Consider the following 20836-nt stretch of genomic DNA (forward strand, 5'->3'; position numbering starts at 1 on the left):
ATTTGAGCATCGCATTATTCTCAAAAGAGGCGTAACACCAGTTGTACATAAAGTGAGAAATATACCCATTGGCACCAAGGACGCATTGAAAGCTGAATTAGAAAAACTTTGCAAGCAAGATGTGATTGAACCAATTGAGAGTTCGGAGTGGTTATCGCCTATTGTATTGGTTAGAAAAACTGATGGATCTATTAGGATGTGTGTCGATTTAAGAGATTTAAATGCTAACATAGGGATAGATCGACATCCGTTACCGAACATTGGAGAAATGTTGTCCACCATGAGCCCGGCGAAATATTTCACGACTTTAGATTTGTCGTCAGCCTACCATCAAGTGATTCTTGAGGAAGGATCGAGACATTTGACATCATTTGTGACGCCGTTGGGAGCTTTTAGGTACAAGAGAATGCCGTTTGGATTAGCTTCGGCTGCGGCAGTGTTCCAGAGGTTAATGCATCATCTTTTTGAAGGTCTACAAGGAGTGTATTACTTCCAAGACGATATTTTGGTGTCAGGAATGTCTCAAGAGGAGCATGATGCAAAATTGTTAGCTGTTCTACAAGTGTTACAGCAGAAAGGAATGACACTCAAAATGGAAAAATGTAAGATAAAGAAAAATGAAGTCACATATTTAGGACATCGAATAAATGACAAAGGCATCATGCCTAAAGAATCATTGGTAGACACCATTCTCAAAATTCCAGAACCAAATAACAAAGACCAGTTGAGAAGTTTTTTGGGTCTCACAGAATACTATTCCAAATTTATAGATCATTACTCTGATAATACCGAAAATATGAGGAATTTGATGTGTAAAGGAATGAGATATGATTGGTCAAAGGAATGCAAAAAGGAATTTGAGCAGATAAAGTCTATGATTAACAGAGCACCAGCTTTAAAAATGTTTGATTCAAAGTCCAAAACAAGGATAGCCGTTGATGCTAGCAATGTGGGCTTAGGGGGTGTGTTAGAACAAGTCCAAAATGGTGAAGTTGTTACCATAGCGTTTGCATCAAGGACATTAAGAGGTGCTGAGCGAAGTTATTCGACCATAGAGAAAGAAGCTCTGGGAGTGAAGTGGATTTTAGAACATTTCAAGAGTCTCATTTGGGGAATTCCTGTGGATGTCAGGACGGACCATAAGCCTCTTGTTCATGTGTTGAATTCGAAAAATTCGCACATGATGTCTCCACGCATAAGAAGATGGATTCTGATTATTATGCAATTTAATGTTACCATAGAGTACACTCCGGGAAGAAACAAAGTGGTTGCGGATTGTTTCTCCAGATTGCCCTGTGAAGAGGTTGTAAATGACTGTGGTGACGAACAAATGTTCAGAGAGGAACAGCATATGGATTGTATTATAGCTCAAGTGCATCCTAGTTTTTCACAAAAAGAATGGATAGAAGCGAAGGACAGTGACATCGAACAGGAGATGTTGAGGAAGGCTATTGAAACAGGTTGGAGAGATACCGATGACAAGTTAAGGCACTGGGAAAGATTTAAGGATGAAATGTCCAGTGATGAAGTATGTGTTTACAGAGGAGATCGGATAATACCACCAACAGTTTTAAGGAAGAGGATCATGGATATTGCACATGAAGGCCATGTGGGTAGAATGTTGACTAAAAGAAGAGTAAGAGAAAGTTACTGGTGGCCCAACATGTGGAGTGATATGGAGATTTTAGTAAGGGATTGTACAGCATGTGCAGTAAGAGATAAGAGCAAATCCATATGAACGACTCCATTACAACCGGTGGACATTCCTGGTACTGTGTGGACTAAATTGGCTATTGATATAGCTGGCCCATATGAATCTTTGGAGTCTCAGAAGATTTATCTTATGGTTTTGGTGGATTATACATCCAAATGGGTGGAATGTGGTATAGTAGAAGAGTCAGTGTCGGCTGTCAAAGTTGTGAAGTTCCTGGATGAAATATTTAGTAGAGAAGGAGACCCGCAAGAAATTGTGTCAGATAATGGAGCCCAGTTCATGTCATCAGATTCAAGGATTTTTAAAGGATAGATCTATTAAACACAGCACTACCGCATTGTACCATCCAATGGGTAACGGGCTTGTAGAAAGAATGAATCGTTTCATTAAAGGGATTATACAGTTAGCTTGTGTTAATGGTTTACCATGGAAAGAAACACTTAAAGAAGCTCTCACTACTTATAAAGTGACGCCACATTCCATAACTGAAGAAGTACCATTTACGTTGATGAGAGGAAGACTTTGTAACAATAGGTTGACACCTGCTTGGATGATGAGTAATGAGAGTAAAAAAATCAACATGGATGACATTGTGGACAGAGTAAAAAGGAAACAAGAGAAGTATAAAAGTTATTATGACCAGCAGAAGAATGTTCAAGAGAGTAAAATAAAAGTAGGTGATATGGTGAGAGTGAGAGAACCAAAACGTGTGATGAAAGGTGAACCTAAGTTTCGCTCTCCTCAGAGAGTAATGGAGTGTTCAAGGAAGTCTGTGATACTTGAAGATGGCAAGAAATGGTCATGTGATGATGTTGTTTTGGCAAAGGAGGAAGAAGTTGAAAATTTCAAGAATGGGTGTGATGAACTCAGAGTATTGATCAACGAAAGATCACAAGGAAGGAATGTACAAGAAAGTTCAATCGAAGGAAGAAGTGACAGTATCGAGTCAGGATCAAAATGCAGGAAAAGAGTATGGAATTACAAGCAAGACTATGTGTATTATTGAAGAGTTCAACACAGTTACACATTCCAAGACTGGCTGTAGATTGCAAGACACATGAAGGAAGATGTATCCTTTATTGGTTGTAAAATACAGTGTTATGTCATTTCATAGATTAAGTGTTTTTAGTTAAATTTAAAAAAAAAAAATTTTTGTTTGAGTATACAAATTGTATTTTATTGTTAAGGTGGGGAGATGTGGGAATGTTAGATGTTGCCAGGGTTACATCTTCGTGTATGATTCCAGAATGTTGACGGAATCATACACGAAGATGTGGCTGTATTGAAAAGGCCCACTCGGGGGCTCCTCCATTTATTTATACTAAAATAAAAGTAAACTATCAAATACCAAATACGTATTATACATATTTTACTACACCCATTCCCTTAATAAATAAAAAGGAAAAAACAATCTTCTTTCGAGTTTTTTGATTCCTCGGCCATTGCATCGTCCTTCGCTTGCTCTGCTGCATCTCCTGTTTGCCCATCTCTCATTTGCTATCTGGTGAACTTAGGTTCTGCTTTATAACTCTTCCTTTCTTGTGTTGGGTTGTGGTTTGGCCCTGTTGGACTGGCCAACACATGGTCATTTTGGCCATGCACTGGGGAACCCCAAGCCATGCAGCCCTACTCAGTACTGTGTACATGAGACACCACATATCTGGTTCAGACATGTATCATGACGCAGAGGTGTGTATGCAGCCTACCTCAGATACAACTCGGACCTGGCTTGAGTATCCACTGAGGCAGGTCTTTTGGCCACTACATACCCGTTTGTATTCTGCTTGGGGTCTGCAAGTCCTAGTCAGGTCGACGGACTAAGAAATACCTGGCTCAGGCCACACTATGCACGCTGGCGGACTCAAACTGAAAGTCTGTGGGTCCACAGAGACCCAAGATTGTTGATCATATGCCAAAAACATGGAACCCAAAGATGGGGTGCTCAGACGTCCTGATTTTGGCAGGGTTGTCCCGGAATTGGGCCCACCAGCCTTTTTTAATTGAAAAGCGCATCCTGTTTTTGTGGAGTCTACTGACCTTGTAAAAACACAGCAACAAACAATTCAACATAATAGTGATAACCCAAATAAAAGTAATAACTGTTCATTAAGTTCAAATGAACACTCAAGCCAGATCTCCTGCCATCCCAGAGTGGGCTCGAACCAGTGACCTTTCAGTTAGCAGCCTCATCCATGAACTGTTTGTGCCACAGAGAGCGTTTTGGAAACATTTATATAGCTAGGCTTGGAAAAGCAGTGCGAGCACGAGCTCTGCTGTGTTTAACCTACTTCATAATCTCTGCCAAATGTGCACAGTTTATAGCATGGGGAATGAGGAGCCGCCCCTCCCCCATATCTTTTCCAACTGTTGTCCTGGCCAACACTGCCAATTTGTTGTCCTAATTTTATGTTGGAAGACTACCCCAGTTTTTCATTTTGAAAATCTGATCGGCCTACCCCAAGAGCTTTTTAAACAGCACGCATGTTCTTCAGTTTTGTTATGTCCTGTTAATGGGTTTCACACAACTGCCATTTGCATAGTCTCTTGGCAGCTGGCGTTATCTGAAAGAGAATAGGCAGTGGGGAGTAAAGAAAAATGCAGATAGCTATACTGTGTGCTGTTGCGTTCAGTTCCGAAATACCAGTGTACTTTGTGAGGGTCTATTTCTAGATTGAAGGCATATGGAAACATGACAAACTGGTCACAGAATGGCATGCAGAGGAAAACAATTACTACAATTTCAAGTAATTCATAAAGCCACATTTTTCAAGTTTAACGCTGGTTCAAAGCATAAGGATCCCAAAATAAATTGTTCCACGAGTTGTTTTATACTATAGGAAAACGCTAACTGCACTATATTCCTACATACATATCTTTTATGTTTAGAATGGTACTGTATAAACATAAAGGCTTATATCGTAGTTCACACTGCCAATTCCTCGCTTACGAGTCACATGTGAGAATGCATTAACAGTAGCCTTCAATCATGAAAGATTAGGATCCATCTAGAAAGAGACTCCTATTTTCAACTGTAAATACTCGGATTTATACAATGGGTGCACGCATTTACAAATCAAGCTGTTGATGATGCTAGAAAAGGTTGCATGCAGAGACACATGTGTTCACCGTACCTTGCCAAATCTATACAACAAACTTTCAACTGTAGTGCCGAAATTGTAAATATTCCCTTCGAGCATCTTGGCACTCTCCTATACATGGAAAGAATGTAAAAAAAAACAAGACAGTGCAGTAAATGAAATAATACGTCAGAAAGTTAGAATATTACAATTACAAACAAGATTAAGCTCTTATTTTCCAGACAATCCAGTCAATCAGAAACTAACCGCGTCTATAAAAAAAAAATGAAATAAAAATACCCTAGTCCTTTCCACTGTGATTATGTACTTAATGAAAGGCCAATGGGGGGTAGGAGTAATTGGCCTGGGGCCAATGATGCTGCTCGAAATTATAGAAATGGAGCACTAGGCGTTTCTCTATAGCAAAAGCCAAAAATGGGCCAACGCCACAGCAATAAGGCTTAACTTTTGATAACGTTCTTTCTGATGTATACTCCTCTGATGGACTCCTCATCTAGAATATCTATCTATCTGCCAGTGCAGCTGTGCCTCAGAAACTATTTATGCCAAAAAAGGGTGGAGCACGGCTCTGCGTCAGCTCTGTTTGACAACTGTATGTGCCCCGTGCCAGAGATGATGCCGGGGCCAGTATGTATTAAGGCGCTGTGCCCCATGACCTTTGGTCCACCATTCCCCCCCCCCCCCAAGCACCCGGATGTTGAGGGACCGCAGAACCAAAAGGTGTACTGCTATCCGCACAAAGGAGCAAGGTTGGGAGGGCAAAGAGGAATCCAGAGGAGCATTCATCAGAAAGAACATTAGAGAGAGGTAATTTGTTCTACTTATGGATTTCTTCCTTTCATGGCTTCCTCATCTATGACAGAAGCACACAGCAGTACATATGTACGGAGGACGGAGGAGGGCAAAGACACCACCTATACCAAAAAGCAAAATGTTTGGTGAACCTGTGCAACAAGGCCCATGAAAAGGCTACACCCCGCAGGGTACGTGTGGCAGCCAGTCCCCTAGATGAATGGGTTCTGAGCTTCAAGCACATCCTTACCAACAAGATTTCTGAAATGCAGATTGATCCACCTTGACAGGGCCAGTTTGGCGAAAGCCCTGCCAGCACGGCCAACAGCATAACCCACTAGGGATGTAACGGTATAACGATATACCGTTAAAGATACCGTGAACCACTTAATTGAACAATAATAACCGTCACATTGTTTATACCGGTATACCGTTTATACCGTTAAGTGTGCTTTTCAATCTGGTTTGGAAAGGCTGCAGTAAGCAAGTGCTGCGCAGTCTTGGTCTTGCACTGCTGGATGTGCCGTCTGCCAAGTAGTGTCAGTTGGAGCAGTTTTTAATGCCATTCCATAAACCACACGTGCCTGACATAAAATCAATATGTTAGCAATAGGAAGAATAAATACAGTGCCAAGAAGGAAAAGGGTTTACTTTGGGATGGTGGCTTTGGGGTTTATATATTCATAAAGTATAAGGTTTGCTAAACATATGACAATGGGGGATTTCCCTGGTTCCATCATTGAATTTACATATAATAAGTCACACTGGGAAATTCACTAATCTCTGCGGGTATTCCCTGCTGCCATACCAAAGGGTAACATGTCCGTAATTACTGAACACCTTTTGGGCCGCAAGTAAACTAAAGGCTGAAACGTAAAGATTGTGTGCGTGTGTGTGTGTGTGTGTGTGTGTGTATGCGCACAAGCGTATACTACCATCAGCCTCTATTGATCTGTGGCATGCAGGTTATCAAGATGGCAACATGTTCATCTTCACCAGTAGCCAGCGAGGGAGCTAAAAGCCTAAATGACCACTTAAGGAAAGCTATTCAGTTTGCTTTGCCAGTCGCAGCAGGGCTCCCTCCTTACCCCCTTCTCCTCCTCGTCACACGTGTGTTTAGTGGAAGCAAGGGGGGGCATTTCAGTGGAAAATATGTTGAAAATCCCAATTCTAGCCCTGTTTTTGTTTGTGATGATGAATCTGACAATTTATGACCTTTTAGAAAATATTTGTTAAGATTAGTTAACTCCACCTGCTATACCGCGATAACCACGATATACCGTAATTTGGAAAGAAGGTTATCATACCGTCATAAAACTAATACCGTGACACCCCTATAACCCACACAAAATTGGTCATCTTTGCTGCAATCCCTCGCCCGAGCGACGTAGTCGCTGAGGGTCTACACTGGGTCCAGCTGATGAAATCGCTCCTCTGCCTTGAAAGGATGACGCAGAGGAAAAAAAACAGGAAGATGTAGTTTTAGATAGAGATGGAAATCAAGGACTACCTTTGAGAGTAAGGACTGCTTCACTCTATACGTCACATTATCTTTGGAAAAAAACAAATAGGGTGGTCTAACAGATAATGTCTGGTGCTCGCTTACCCATAAGTGATAACAGGTATGTCATTTAGGGGTCGCCAGAGGTCGCAACTGCGACCTCTGTGGTCTACCCCTAAAAAGATTGTGGACCTCATTACACGGTAGGCGGTAAGGGTTTACCGGTATTTTACCGGTACTGGTAAATCCTTACCGCCTTACTACGAGGTCCCTTTGCGGGTTGGGGAATTGAACGCCTGCTTTTTGCAGGCATTAAAAACCAACCCGCAAAGGGACCCAGGGAGCTAATTACGGTACCTTGGAATGGGGCGGTAATTCCCCTTTCCACCAAGGCGGTGCCGGTATTTTACCGGCATGAACCATGGCGCTAGGTCTAACACTTTCAGCACTGACCCTCAACAAGAAAGAACAGGAATACCAAATAACGTGTCTTTCAGGAATTCTATACAATAATTGCCAGACTCATTAAAGGTTTATTTCAGGCACACTTCAGGAGATGAGTCACTGATTTAGTCTGTTCATAAACCCCTCAACTCAGCCTTTCATCCTTCTGCGGTCGATAAATGAGTACCAACACAGGTTGGGTGATATTGGGTGCTTATTTTTTCTATATAAAGCGCTTAAGCGTAAGTGCTATATAATAACACATCATTATCATGTGGTCATCAATGTCTGCTTGTATTCACAGTAATTTGGTAATATGGGCCTATACACACTGATATTAACCATTCTTGTATGAAATGTACATCACATTATAGTGATATCGTCACCATGGGCCTCATTCTGAGGTGGGCAGTAAGGGGTTAACCCCTTACCGCCGCATTACAAGGTCCTTTAGAGGGTCCCGCTTAGCCCGCTAAGGCCGGCTGGTTTTACCAGGCGCCCTTAGTGGGAGCCGCTAAAGGACCAGCATGCTAACAACGGGCCTGTTATTAACCCTCGAAGGTTGGACTGGCCCGGTAATTCCCCATTCAGGGAACCCGGACACGGTATGCGGTAAGGGGCTACCACCAACCTCGGAATGAGGCCTCATATCTTTCGTAGTGTACTTAGGAACAATGCTATGTGGTGCCACTTCCTGTTTTGTCAAGGGGTGAACGGTCATGTTCCAACGCTTCCCGCGATATCAATTCGGGGTGGGGTCAAATGACATCACTTCCTGTGATGTCATCAGAGGTCAAGGGTTGTGGGATGTCACTTCCGCTACCCCAGGAATTTTGGTGAAATGACATCCCTGGATGACAACTAGGAAAATTACATGAAGGGTGAGCAACCTTAAACAAGAATGCAGGGTCTCAAACGTAGCACCCATAAAATGTCAACACTAAATTTAAAATTGACACAGGAACAATAAACTGGATTGAAGTAAACTGACTGCACAATCCCTGTAGAAAATGGGAATCATGAAGTACGATCCCCGCATTTGGGGGTCCATTTGAAAACAAACATCAGCAAGGTACCCCTTCACTGTGCCAATCTGCAGGCCCAACCGGGCTAAAGAAAGCAGCAAATTCAACACAAAGTATCTGAAACAAGTAAAAGTATCTAAACCGAAAATTTAAGCCACCTGCCTGCAGGCATAAATGGATTCCGTGGCCCTCCTCCGGAGCAGTAGGAGCAAGTCATCATCTGACAAATTCATGCCCTTATATCTCAGTCTCTCAGCAGCCAGACATGAAGGTTCGGGGTGTTGAGGTTCAGCTGGATTACCCACCCTTCTGATTGGGAAAGTCGTGCCAATTTCCGCCGAAGGTGCCAGGTGGACATGTCAAGTAAATATGGATACCACATTCTCCCCGCCCAGTCTGGAGCGATCAAAATTAAAGTGGACGCGAACAAGCAAATCCTAATGAGAATGAAAGGGATGACAGGGATCAGCAGGAATGCAAAGAGGTTGAACATCCACTCGACCATCAATGCGCCCTGCGGAGCTCCCTCTAGAGGGAATTCCCTGGAACAGAACAACAAGCACTACTTGTTCACACTAGCTGAAGTGGTCTACTTGAGGAATTTCCCAGAACTTCCTGCAGAGATCCCACTAGTGGGAGGCATACAGCCGCCTGCTAAAGGCATCTCAGCGACTTTCTCCGACTTTGCGAAATGGGTAACTGTCAGACACCTTCTCCAGAGCCCAGAACTACAATCGTATTGCTTTTCTGCACAGAGGCAAGCACCCTATAACAACTTGTTTGTTGAGATAATGCATGACCACTATTTTGTCACCGAGGACCAGCTCACATTTGCCCTGTATAGAGCGGAGGAATGCAATTAGGGCAGCCTAGTTGCCATCACATCAAGCAAGTTGATGTGTTTGAGACTCAGAGGGGGAGACCAGAGTCTGCTTGCCTGCGGAGCTTGCAGGTGAACAATCCAGCCTTTCAAGGACACATCTGTGACTACTGAAAGTTGGGGCTCAGAGTTGTTGGGAAAACACCTCTGACCCCCCACCCCTCCTCAGAAGGCTGTCTCCCAGGGACCACCATACACGATCTCAAGAGCTGCAAAGGTTCCAACATGTTTTCCTGAAAACGAGACCACCGAAAATGGAGTAGCCACTGAATGGCCTTCATGCGCTACAGGGCTGCAGCACTAACAGAAAACAAGGATTGCCATGAGGCCCAGTAAACGCAGGAAGTTTGAGGCCAGAGTTCTGGAAGACATGAAACCATTGGAAGACATGAACTATCTAATATTACAACTGCCTGCTATGATCCTTGCTGCGCTCTTTGTCTTTGCTAATACTTTGTTGCATTTGTTTGATGTTTACTTTAATGAAAATTCGACACCCTTAGTTGCACAAGTGCCAAGAATATAGCATTATATTTTCAAACAATTACCCACCATGTGCTATATAGTTTTACAACATCATGAAAGATTATTGTTTATGTTACACCTTCATTAATGAAAACATTTTTAAACAATGGTTATAGTACATTTTGGTTTTCCTTTCTTGTCCAAGGGGAACAATCCTTGATAACACTAGACGTAGTAGCACTATACACCTCACCTCACCTCACTATACCCCCTCAATGGAACACACAGATGCACTGCAAGCCAGTGAACATTTTTTAGAAAAACATGTTCATGGATTTATTGGAACCGATTTTGAATAACAATTTCTTCACATTTAACAATGCAATCTGTCAAGAATTGAGAGGTTTTGCTTTGGGGTCAAAATGTTCACCCTCGGTGGCCAACCTCTTTATGGGTCTTCTGGAAAAAGCCTATATCAACAACAGGTATGACACGACTCATGTAGTCAAACGTACACAATATATTGGTAATATTTTTCTGATATGGTGAGGCACGGAAACTGAATTGAAAGAATTAATCACATTTTTATTTTTTTATTTTTTTGGTTTATGAAAGAAAACCTTTACAAAAATGAAAACAGGCTCAGAAATGAATATATGAAATTCAAAAGAAAAAGAACAAGAAAAAATAAAACAAAAATAAAACAGATACAAAGCGAGCCAAGGGGACTCTCCAGGAACAGGGGTCAAAACATCAAACATTTCACAGTACCAAAAAAGTTCTTTTAGGTTATAATGGCACTTATGTTCAATACTTGTACTATTGTTGCTGTTAACATAATCTCTTGACCAGCAATCATTCTGTCCCAAAAAAACTCTGAAAAAAGACTTTCCTCCTTGGCCACAAATCTTCTGAAAAGCAACAGTCTGGTTTCCCAAGTGCCTTCGCACTCCATTAGTAAGTGTCTTATTGTTCGTTTGCCAGGAAATGCGCAATATTCACAGAGCTTTCTTGCCTGATCCCCTTGGTTTCTTCTGCTAATATTTCCCCAGTGCGCGCCACGTTAAAACTGATTCTCAGAAAGTTGTTTCTTATTGCTCTATTTGGGAACTTTTGTAGATAACGAGGGAGAGAGCCCAACTTTTTATCCACCTTAAGGAATGGATTCGGAAGATTGCTGGATCTTAGACAGGTAACACTGTGTCTAACCAGTCCCAGCATTCTAATGATTTTTTCACTTTGCGAGGATTTAAGACAACCGTTTCCAGGTTCAGCTCCAATCTGTTAAAAATTTCTTTTATCTTCTTCTCCAAGCAAGAAAGAATCTGGGACCTTGAATTTTTGAGGTGCATATTTACCTCATAATAGAGGGTATCTTGCTTGCCAGTGATAATTTCACAAAATAATGAAATTAAATGTCCAGTCTGCACTGAACCCTAATGAGACCAAACCCAGTTCAAAACAAACTCTCAATTGATGTGCATAAAGAGAGAGCCAGGTTCTTTTTCAAAATTAAGCCCTCGATTCTATTCCAATGTATATGCCATAATAACGTTTTACCCTCTAAGCTGTATAATAGTATTGGGACTGCTTTAGCTATGTAGAACCTGATTAATGGGGAGATTGAACATTTACAATATTTTGCGTTCTTCATTTGGGGAATTATTTGGGCAACTTTCTCCATCATTGCTGAGTTTACTTTGTTTTTTGCAGGGCACGAAAATACCAGGTATATTAGTTCTTGCTTCCCGTCCAGAAAACAGTTACCATAGCTGATTTTCCTCTTTGGATGTTTAAAGATTAGTATTTTAGATTTCAAGGGATTAATTGTAAGTCCATTTATGCTGGCATACTCCCCAAGCCTGTTGAGGAGACGTTGAAGGCCCACTGCAGACCTATCCAGTAAAACAATGTCATCCGCGTAGGCCAGCCAGTGTAGCCTCCTTCCATTTATCACCGGACTGGCCAACGCTGAAGACAAAAAGGTTTCCTAGATCTGAGAGAAAAAGGTTGAAAAACAGCAGAGCCCCCATGCAGCCTTGCCTAACCCCTCTAAGGACCTGTATCAGATCGGAGAGATGACCTTGTTCATCCAGCCAACTCTTAATGTTGTATTTCTATTGAGCTCTTTTAACATTGCTAATAGGTGTTGTGGTATCCCCCCAGCTACGGAGCTTTCTCCAAAGCAAATATCTGTCTACATGATCAAATGCCTATCCAAATGCCTTGGATAGGTCTACCCAAGCCCCATAAAGAGGCAGGTCCAATTTCCCCTTTGTCTTTTCACCAACCAGGTTTAGGATTAAGCCATTAAGGCTGGTGGACAAGCCCTTCCTAAAACCTGTTTGAAGGCATGACAGAATTTGTCGTGATTCTACCCAGTATGTGAGATCCTTTAAGAGTAACTGCATGAAAAGTTTGCCATCGATATCAAGGAGGGTGATGGGACAATAGTTTTCTGGATTGAGCCGATCATCCCCCTTGAAAAATTGGATAACTAATGCATTCTTCCACGATGGTGGAAACAACCGGGCCTTTAGTATTTCTCGACATGAGAGATTTGAAATCTCTGCCCAGAGTTTTGGGTTATTTATGAGAACCTCATAGGTTAACCCATTTGGTCCTGCCGCTTTAGAACTAGAGGACTTGGATATTAGTTCAATGATATCGTCTTCCAAAAAAGAGAGGGACCACGGGCGATCCATTACGTGGTAGAATTCCGGAGACCCTCGTGATCTAAAGTTCTGATAGATATTCTATCCACTTTTCTCTGGGACTAGGTTACACAGTGAGCTGTTGATGCCCGTTTCAAGTTGACTGACCACCGCCCAGAAGCTCCTAGAATTGTTTGCGTTCAGGAGCTGTAGCATTTGTTCACCATCCTGTTGTATCCTTTGGGATCTCTGGTTCCTCGACCAGTTTCTGTACAACTTTTCTTTTTAACTCGTAATGAAGGATGGTCTTGTCAGAGATCTCCACTTTTAGTTTACGCATAGTCCTATGTTCTCTTTTTTTCTTCTGGGTCTCTTCATTAAAAATATGGAGATGATCTTGGTTCGAGGTTGCACCAATTTTGCTTGGTGGGTGAATAGCCCATATAAATTTCCCGAATTTCTCCGGGTGGAGTTCTTCTTTCCAGGCTGAGTTTGAGACTTCAAGTTTTTTATTAATGGTTTTCCCTTCTTGCTTATATTTTGAAACTCCCAACTTTCCTTTGACACACTATTTCTTGTCCCAGTCCAATGCTTTTGAGGCTTAGTAGATCTCGGAACCTAGAATGGTCACTCCCACCTTCATGGTTTATGGTCAAGCTTGAATGGAGACAGGACAGTTCAGAGGAAACAAAGATGAAGTCCAAGGTAGATGCTGATTTCCCCCGACGCCAGGTTATTTCTGAGGATTCCCCCTTCACAGGGCTTCTCCTGTATTCGCTCCAAGTCCCATGAGGCGAGGAAATCTAGCCACATTTTTCCTCTTCTTGAAGGTTTGCCCCCTTTTTGTAGATGCTTACCACAGAAATTACTGGAACAATCAGTATTGAAGTCCTCCGCTAGGAGAATATTTACTCCTTCCTGATCGGTCTTCACCTTGGATAATACCACATCAAGATCCACTAGAAAATGCTGGAGTGTAGAGGTAGCAGGATTCCAGTAAATATTGATAATTACCATTTCAAATTGCGTACCATTAGTTTTCATCTCTATTTTACATGCTTGAATTCCCAACGCATTGTTACACACTGGTGTAATCAGCTTAAAGGTGGAATTTTTGAAGGCAAGTAAAAGGCCCCCCGCTGGTCTAGCTTTAGCTTTTTGGGATGCTTGCAGGTTTTGAGTTGTGAAACCCTCAATCTCAAACTGGTGTACTAGCTAGGTTTCCTGAAGTATTAAGATATCATTCAGCCCCCAAAGGTCTTCTTTAAGTTGTTTCAATTTAAGAAAACCTGGCCCTCGCGTGTTCCAACTGACCAGCTTCAGGCTACTTTGCCTAAAGGCAATTTGTCTCTGCTCCCAATTTTAAGAATATTTGGGAAATAATCTCAGGGAGCTTTGGCAAGAGTTCTCCGTTTTGGTTTGAACCTTGAGGAGGGCTTACATCCTTCTTCTGCACGGAAACTGAATTGAAAGAATTAATCACTTTTCAAAATTAAAAAGTATTTAACATCAGATTTAATGTGACCTATGACAAAACTAATATATGATTTTTGGAGTACATTATAATAAACAAGATTGCAAGCACCGCCTTTAGAAAACAAAACAGAAGTGAATACTCTATCCTTTGCAACCAGATGTCACTATAACAGCATTTTCAATTGTTTTAACCAGTGATGTGATTTTTAAGAGCAAAGAAAAACTGTACCAATAATGGCTTTTTTCATGAACAACGTGAGATTTTGAGAAAAAGATTTGTAAAAAAGAGGATACAATATTCTAGATATTCAAAATTCAAAATTGAAAGTGAATGAATGTAAGAGAAAGGAATTGACACCAACTTGTGCAACAAAGAAGATGCATGAGAATGGTCTGCTCATCACTAAATATAGTGAACAAAGTAATCAAGTGTATAAATTGCTAAACAGACTTTGAAACACTTTGTTGTTAGATAAAGAATTACACCAATTAATTGACGCGAGACTCAACTATTTTTACAAAAGCAAAAACTATAGGGAACATCATAACACAAGAAAAGACTCAGCAGGTGGCATAATACATCAATGAAAGTGGTTTTCAAGTGTACGAAATACAATCTCTGTGAACACGCACACAATCAACATCATTTTGGGGACAGTAAAAAGAAGTCCATGGTGATTTAAAAAATGCATCAATTGTAACAGTACCTATGTTGTGTATCTGTGATAAAATATACATAGGAAGCACAGACAGTTGAAAATGAGAATGTGTAAACACCTTAGATCTATAAGAACTCGAGAAATACGGCAGCCTCTAGCTGCACACTGGACGATTGAACATGGGGACATGTAGAAAAAAGAATAGTTAGGGAGAATTCTCCAGAATGGCTAATTTCCCTTAACTACTGAGTCCCTCACCAGCTTTGCTGGATTTCTAGGATTTATTTTTTTCACCTTGTAAGAGTACGAGTCTTTTTCCCCACTCTTACATGTGTTTTTCTGTGTGTGTTTAAAATGTTTGTGTTCATAGACTGTGGAGCCTCACCTACTCCACAGGCGGCATCTTTTTACTATGTGTTACACAGCACCTTCAGTGCAGCGACACAGGGCTGTCTATTAGACTTCCCAACTCAGACTCCATTTTCTGGGACGGACTACTGTCTCCCAGAACATGTTTGTTGCCATTAACTTTACTAGTCTTTTTAAATCCACAGACCCGGTACAAACCATCTTACATGGAGTACTGGAAAGGGTTAATACTTATCCCTTTTTGTCTGTTTCTCTTGGAGCATTGTTTTGCTCCCTTTTCAACAAGACTTGGCTTGGCTTGTCCTACTGCGGCTATCTTAAATAACCGTGGTATTGTTTTAGGCTATCTTAGTAGCCTCGAACTTAAACCCGCTAGACCATATAAGTTTTCATACGGTTCCGGCTGGGTTTATTCGCCATTTCTTTTTGAAAATGTATTTCTCGTGTTTTTCTCTGCGCGCCAAACCAGGTTTGGTTCCTTTGTTCACCGTCTCTTTGCAGGCTTCTACACAGAAGCCCTCCTTAGGCTCCTGAAAGTCTGGGTAGGCAGGATGTGAGTGAGGAGTTTTAGGACCCCTGCCATGAGTTCCCTTGGTAACCCAAGTCGCATTCCTGTTTGATTGGCTAGGTGACTGTCCTGCCAGGACAGCCACCCTGCTGTGTGATTGACAGCCAGGCTGTGTGAATGGGGGAAAACTGCATAAAAAGCAGGTCTCTGGGTCTGGAAGGGTAGAGTCGCCACTGAAACGAAAGAACCGATGAGGAGCTGATGGAAGAGGACCTTACCACGACTGAACCGCCCGGTGAAGCCCTGCTGTAGGTCCAAATCTTCAAACTCCAACGACAGAGAAGATCGTCCATGAATCTTCTTCCCCTGAGCTGGTGGGACCAACCAGTTCGCCCAAACTACAAGCCACGACTCACTCCTCTGGTTGAATTTGCTGTACAGAGCTACAGTGGGCCAGATAGTCAGGAAGGTCAGACCCTGCTTGGGTTTTAAGGAGCGCATCTTTTATTTGTTGCTTTGCTCTGCAGCTGGTTTCTTCCCTGGGCAGTGCAGGACCCTCCAGTCTTCCTACTTCATGTCAGTCCAACAGTCGCTTCAGGAACCATGAGCCTGCAGGAAATGCCAGGAACGTCCACCTCAGCTACAGCTTCTTCTCCATTTAAAGCTACTGTGCAAATCCGGTTGTTCGTTTCATTCAGCCGTGGGGAAAGTGTGTGAAATCTTACTCCAATCCGAGGGCTTGTCCTTCTCTACTCTTTAAACTAACTTTTCTGCTGACCAACTTTGTCCAGAACTCTTGGCAAAGACTTAACCGCAAACTACCCTGAGCTGTGTGATCTTGAGCAAAAGACTTTTGTCCTACTGACTTTGGCCCTAAGCCTTTTTGATTTGATTCCATCACTGTAGTTACTCTCTCTAGATTGCCTTGTTTACTTACCTGTTGTTGCTGCTCAATTTCTGCCTAAATTTGTCTTTGCCTCCCTTTTTAAATTACTACAGTGCCATTTTGCTCCCACTTCATTTTGTAAGCTTAACTTGTCTGGAAACTATTGGGAGTGGTGTGGTGTATTAAGAGTGTGATTTTTTAACCGCTTCATTTTAGTGAAATGTTATACAACTGATGTGTAAATAAATGTATATTCTTTTACTCAGAAACCTTGAGTCAGTGTTTGTTTGAATCATAGTAATTGCTGTCCTTTGTGTAACTTTTGATACTGCTCACTTGCTCTTGAGATAAGTCTGGCTGCTCAGCCATCGCTACCACTTTTACTGTGTAGTACAGGCGTGTACCAAAGGTGAATTTGTACTGTCACTTGTAGTCTTAATTGTGTGTGGTGTTCCCAAAGGGTACTGCATATAATTCTACCTAAAAGGAATCAAGTAAATCATTTGCAACAAACAAGGCAGCGATCGTGAACACCTATACCAACAAAAGGAAGCCAGGTGGATCTTTTTCTTTTGCAGTACAATTATAGGACTAAATAGAAAACATGAACTCTATTACTTTAAAATCTAATGTCCAATTAATTTAAAAAAGGAACACAAATGAAAACTATGTACTCAACCAGGAATAGTCTCTATTCTGTAATATTTTTTGAAATGTTCTTTTATGGAAATCTAGTGTGTGACCTGTAGGGAGTACACTTTGGAGGTAACATGACTTTCATTAGACTGGGAAGTATTTAAGAAATCATCACAAAAACTGACATCTAATTTGGTGGAAAAATAACAAACTTAGGAGGATAATGAATATAAGACCGTCATAACTGTGGATGAAGTATTCAGGAAGTTGAGCATTGTTAAAAAGATAAAACAATGAATGAGCATAACTTTAGAAAAATATGTCACTTAGCTATATCATGTGTTCTTTATGAAATTACAATGACATATACATATATAATCAAAACAAGATTTTCCATTTACAAAGAAGAAACACCATTACTTTAAATGCACAATACCTTAGGAAGAGTGAAACAGATGGATATCAAATTGACTGTTGCTCGGATACCAATTGAGGCTTGCAAAACACAAATTATGAGTAATTACAAAATGACATTTTTCTATTATTCAGACTATTGAATTAGGAGAATTAAAGATTAACTCTAACTTCAAATACATTATAAGTTATTCACCGTAGTGACTAACATACTCTTAGTCCATAGTCCCCTTTCTTCCATACTGTATGGGTGTCCCTTCCAAGGGATGGGAGACAGAACCTTTTTCACCAGAAAAAAACCTTCTTCCCCTTTAAATTTAGAAGCGCGCTGGGGTGCGGCCCAGGGAGCATGCGCTGCCCTGACTCTGCCCTCCAGGGCCATACCTCAGTCCCCATTGACGTGTCAACAATAGATTTAACATTGCCTAATGACACCAGTATTATTAGGGGGGGAGGTTGGTGGGACGTATGGAGGAAAGGGGACTATGGAGTATGTTAGTCACTATAGTGAGTAACTTACAATTACTCTTACATCCCGTCCCCTTTCCTCCACACTGTATGGGCGATTACAACTGATCTAGCCCCAGGGTGGAGAGGAGACCCTCCTTAAGCAAATAGGTTCCTGAGAACCGCCTGTCCGAAAGCCGCATCAGATCTAGAGCCGGCATCCAAACAGTAATGCTTGCAGAAAGCGGAGGGAGAGGCCCAAGTGGCCGCCCTGCTTATGACTTGTCAAGGGACATGGCGCTGGAATGCGATGGCCATTGCCTTGGCCCTGACTGCGTGGGCATGCATGTTGGCTGGTAGCGGCTTGTGCGGTCTCTCATACGCTTCTTTGATGGCAGAGACCATCCATCGGGATGTGGAAGCCTTAGAGGCCTGAGAGCCTGGTCTCGAGCCACCGAAAGTGACAAACAGGGCGTCCGACTTGCGGAAGCCCTTGGTCCTGTCCAAGTGGAATTTTAGGGCACGCCCGACATCCAGGCAGTGCAGCACTCTCTGTGCTTCATCCTTGGGATCGGGAAAGAACGTAGCAAGGACCATTTCCTCATTCAAGTGAAATGCAGATGGAACCTTGGGCAGAATTGCCGGGTGCGTCCGCATGGCTACCTTGTCCTTGTGAAAGGTGGTATATGGGTCAGAGGCGACCAGTGCCTAAATCTCGCTGACTCTCCAAGCCGAGGTAAGACTGACTAGGAAGGCCGTCTTGATGGTGACTAGCCTAATGTCCACGTACGCCATTGGCTCGAATGGTTTGTGCCCCAAGGCGCCCAAGACTATATTAAGGTCCCACACAGGGTGCGGTCTCTTGACATGCGGGTAGAGCCTAGCAAGACCAGTCAGATGTTTTTTGAGGATAGGGTTGGAGGAGGAAAAAATGCTTTCCTCCAAGTTCCTGTAAGCCCCAATGGCTGCAAGGTATGTACGGCAGGTGTCGAGCTGTATGCCCGAATGAGCGAGGTGCGCTGAAAAGGAGAGCACGTCGTCCAAATTGCAGGCCAAGGGGTCAATTCCCTTGGAGTCTGCCCAGTGGCAGAACCAGGTTCATTTGCTCTTGTACTGGGCCCTGGAGGCTTTTCTCCTGGCGCCCTGGATGATCTCCAGGCCTGTGAGAGGCGAAGGTGCCGAAGCGTTATCTGCTCACGTACCACACTGTGAGGGCTAGTTTCCTTGGTGCGGGCTGGATGATCCTGCCCCCCTGCTGTGCCAGAAGATGTGCTGGGCCTGTCGGGAGGTGAATCGGGGGCACCGAAAACCATGGTCTGGCCGGCCACCATGGAGCAATCAGAATGATGAGGAGTCGGTGCGACTCCTTGATCTTGCAAATTACCCTGTGAATCAGAGGAGTGGGCGGAAAGGCATAGGCCCTCATGCCGGTCCAATGGAGGTGAAATGCGTCACCCAGAGAGCCAGGGACCTGACCCTGCGAAATGGGGGCACTTCTTGTTGTGCCAGCTGGCAAAGAGATCCACTTGGGGGTGACCCCACTTGTTGAAGATCTGAATAACGAGGTTGTTTAGCTGCCACTCGTAATTGTTCGCTCCCAGCCTGCTGAGCCTGGCCACCTCCAGGTTTGATTCCCCCGGGAGGTGGACTGCTGAGAGGTAAATTTCGTTTTCCAAGGCCCATTCCCACATGCTGATCGCCAGTCTGCACGGAGGAGGGGGATCTGGTGCCTCCCTGCTTGTTGACGTAGTACATGCTGGTTCAGTTGTCTGTCTGGATGAGGACAACCTTGCCCTTGAGAAGTGGTAGGAATGCTCTGAGCGCTAGCCAGATGGCGTTCAGCTCCAACCAATTGATGTGGTATTCCTGCTCCTGTCGAGTCCAGGTGGCGTGGACCGAGAGATCATCCAGGGTGGCTTCCGAGCCCTCGTGCAAGGAGTCTGTGGTGATGGTGGCCTGCGGAGAGGGCAGCCGGAAGGGCTTGCTCGTCCGTAGGTTGCAGTCATGGACCACCAAGTTAGGTCAGAGTGGAGAGATGCAGGAACGTTGATCATCTCGGATTGCGAGCCCCGCTCCTGACTCCATGAGGCCATGAAGTGCAGCTGAATCCTTCTCATCCTTAGTCTTGTATGCGGCACGGCTAACAGAACCGCCGCTAGTAGACCCAGGAGATGTTGGTACCACCATGCTGAGGTCACCTCTCTGCTGAGGAAGTGGGCGGTGGCCCTCTTGATGGCCGAGATCTTGTCTTCTGACGGGAAAACCCTCTCGGAGCACATGTCCAAAATGAGTCCCAGGAATGTCAGAATCTGCATAGGGAGCAGCTGTGACTTCTTGAGGTTGAGCGAGAAGCCCAGGTCGTGCAGTGTGTTCATAGGGGTATGGGAAGAGTGGTGAACCGCTTCCAGAGATGTAGCCCTAACGAGCCAGTCGTTGAGGTATGGGTAGATGTGGAGGCCCTGCGCTCTGAGTAGGGCCGCTACAGCATTCATGAGTCTGGTAAAGACCCTGGGGCTGAGTTGAGGCCAAACGGGAGGACTTTGTATTAGAAATGGTAGCCCATGATCCTGAACCGTAGGAAAGAACAATGGGCTGCCAAATCGGAACGTGTAGGTATGCGTCCTTCAGGTCCAGGGAGCACATCCAGTCAACCTTGTCTAATGTCTCCACTATAAAAGCTCTCGTAACCATCTTGAATTTTTGCAGGGGTAAGGAGAGGTTGAGGGTGGAAAGGTCCAGCACAACTCTCAGGCCCGCCTGGTTCTTCTTCTGAATGGCGGAAATCCTGGAGTAGAAGCCAAAGCCTGGGAGGCTGGGACTTCCTCAACTGCCTGGGTCTCTACGAGCGACCGGATCTCCGCCAAAAGA

At 43.3% G+C, this 20836-nt stretch overlaps 1 protein-coding gene across 3 annotated transcripts in view; it reads right to left on the bottom strand.

The window, feature by feature from the left end:
* ACAD9 (acyl-CoA dehydrogenase family member 9) overlaps positions 1-20836 on the bottom strand; it is a 1303923-nt gene that overhangs the window by 209313 nt on the left and 1073774 nt on the right. For 2 of the 3 annotated variants that reach the window (XM_069643962.1, XM_069643964.1), the window contains one exon: positions 4846-4923. The exons of the other annotated variant lie outside the window; for it this stretch is intronic. In XM_069643962.1, the coding sequence (XP_069500063.1) occupies positions 4846-4923 (78 nt within the window). The remainder of the gene's footprint in view (positions 1-4845; positions 4924-20836) is intronic. 3 annotated transcript variants of the gene reach the window in all.

This window comes from Ambystoma mexicanum, chromosome 2p (assembly GCF_040938575.1).
Source record: "Ambystoma mexicanum isolate Mex_15411 chromosome 2p, UKY_AmexF1_1, whole genome shotgun sequence".
Classification (NCBI taxonomy): Eukaryota; Metazoa; Chordata; class Amphibia; order Caudata; family Ambystomatidae; genus Ambystoma; species Ambystoma mexicanum.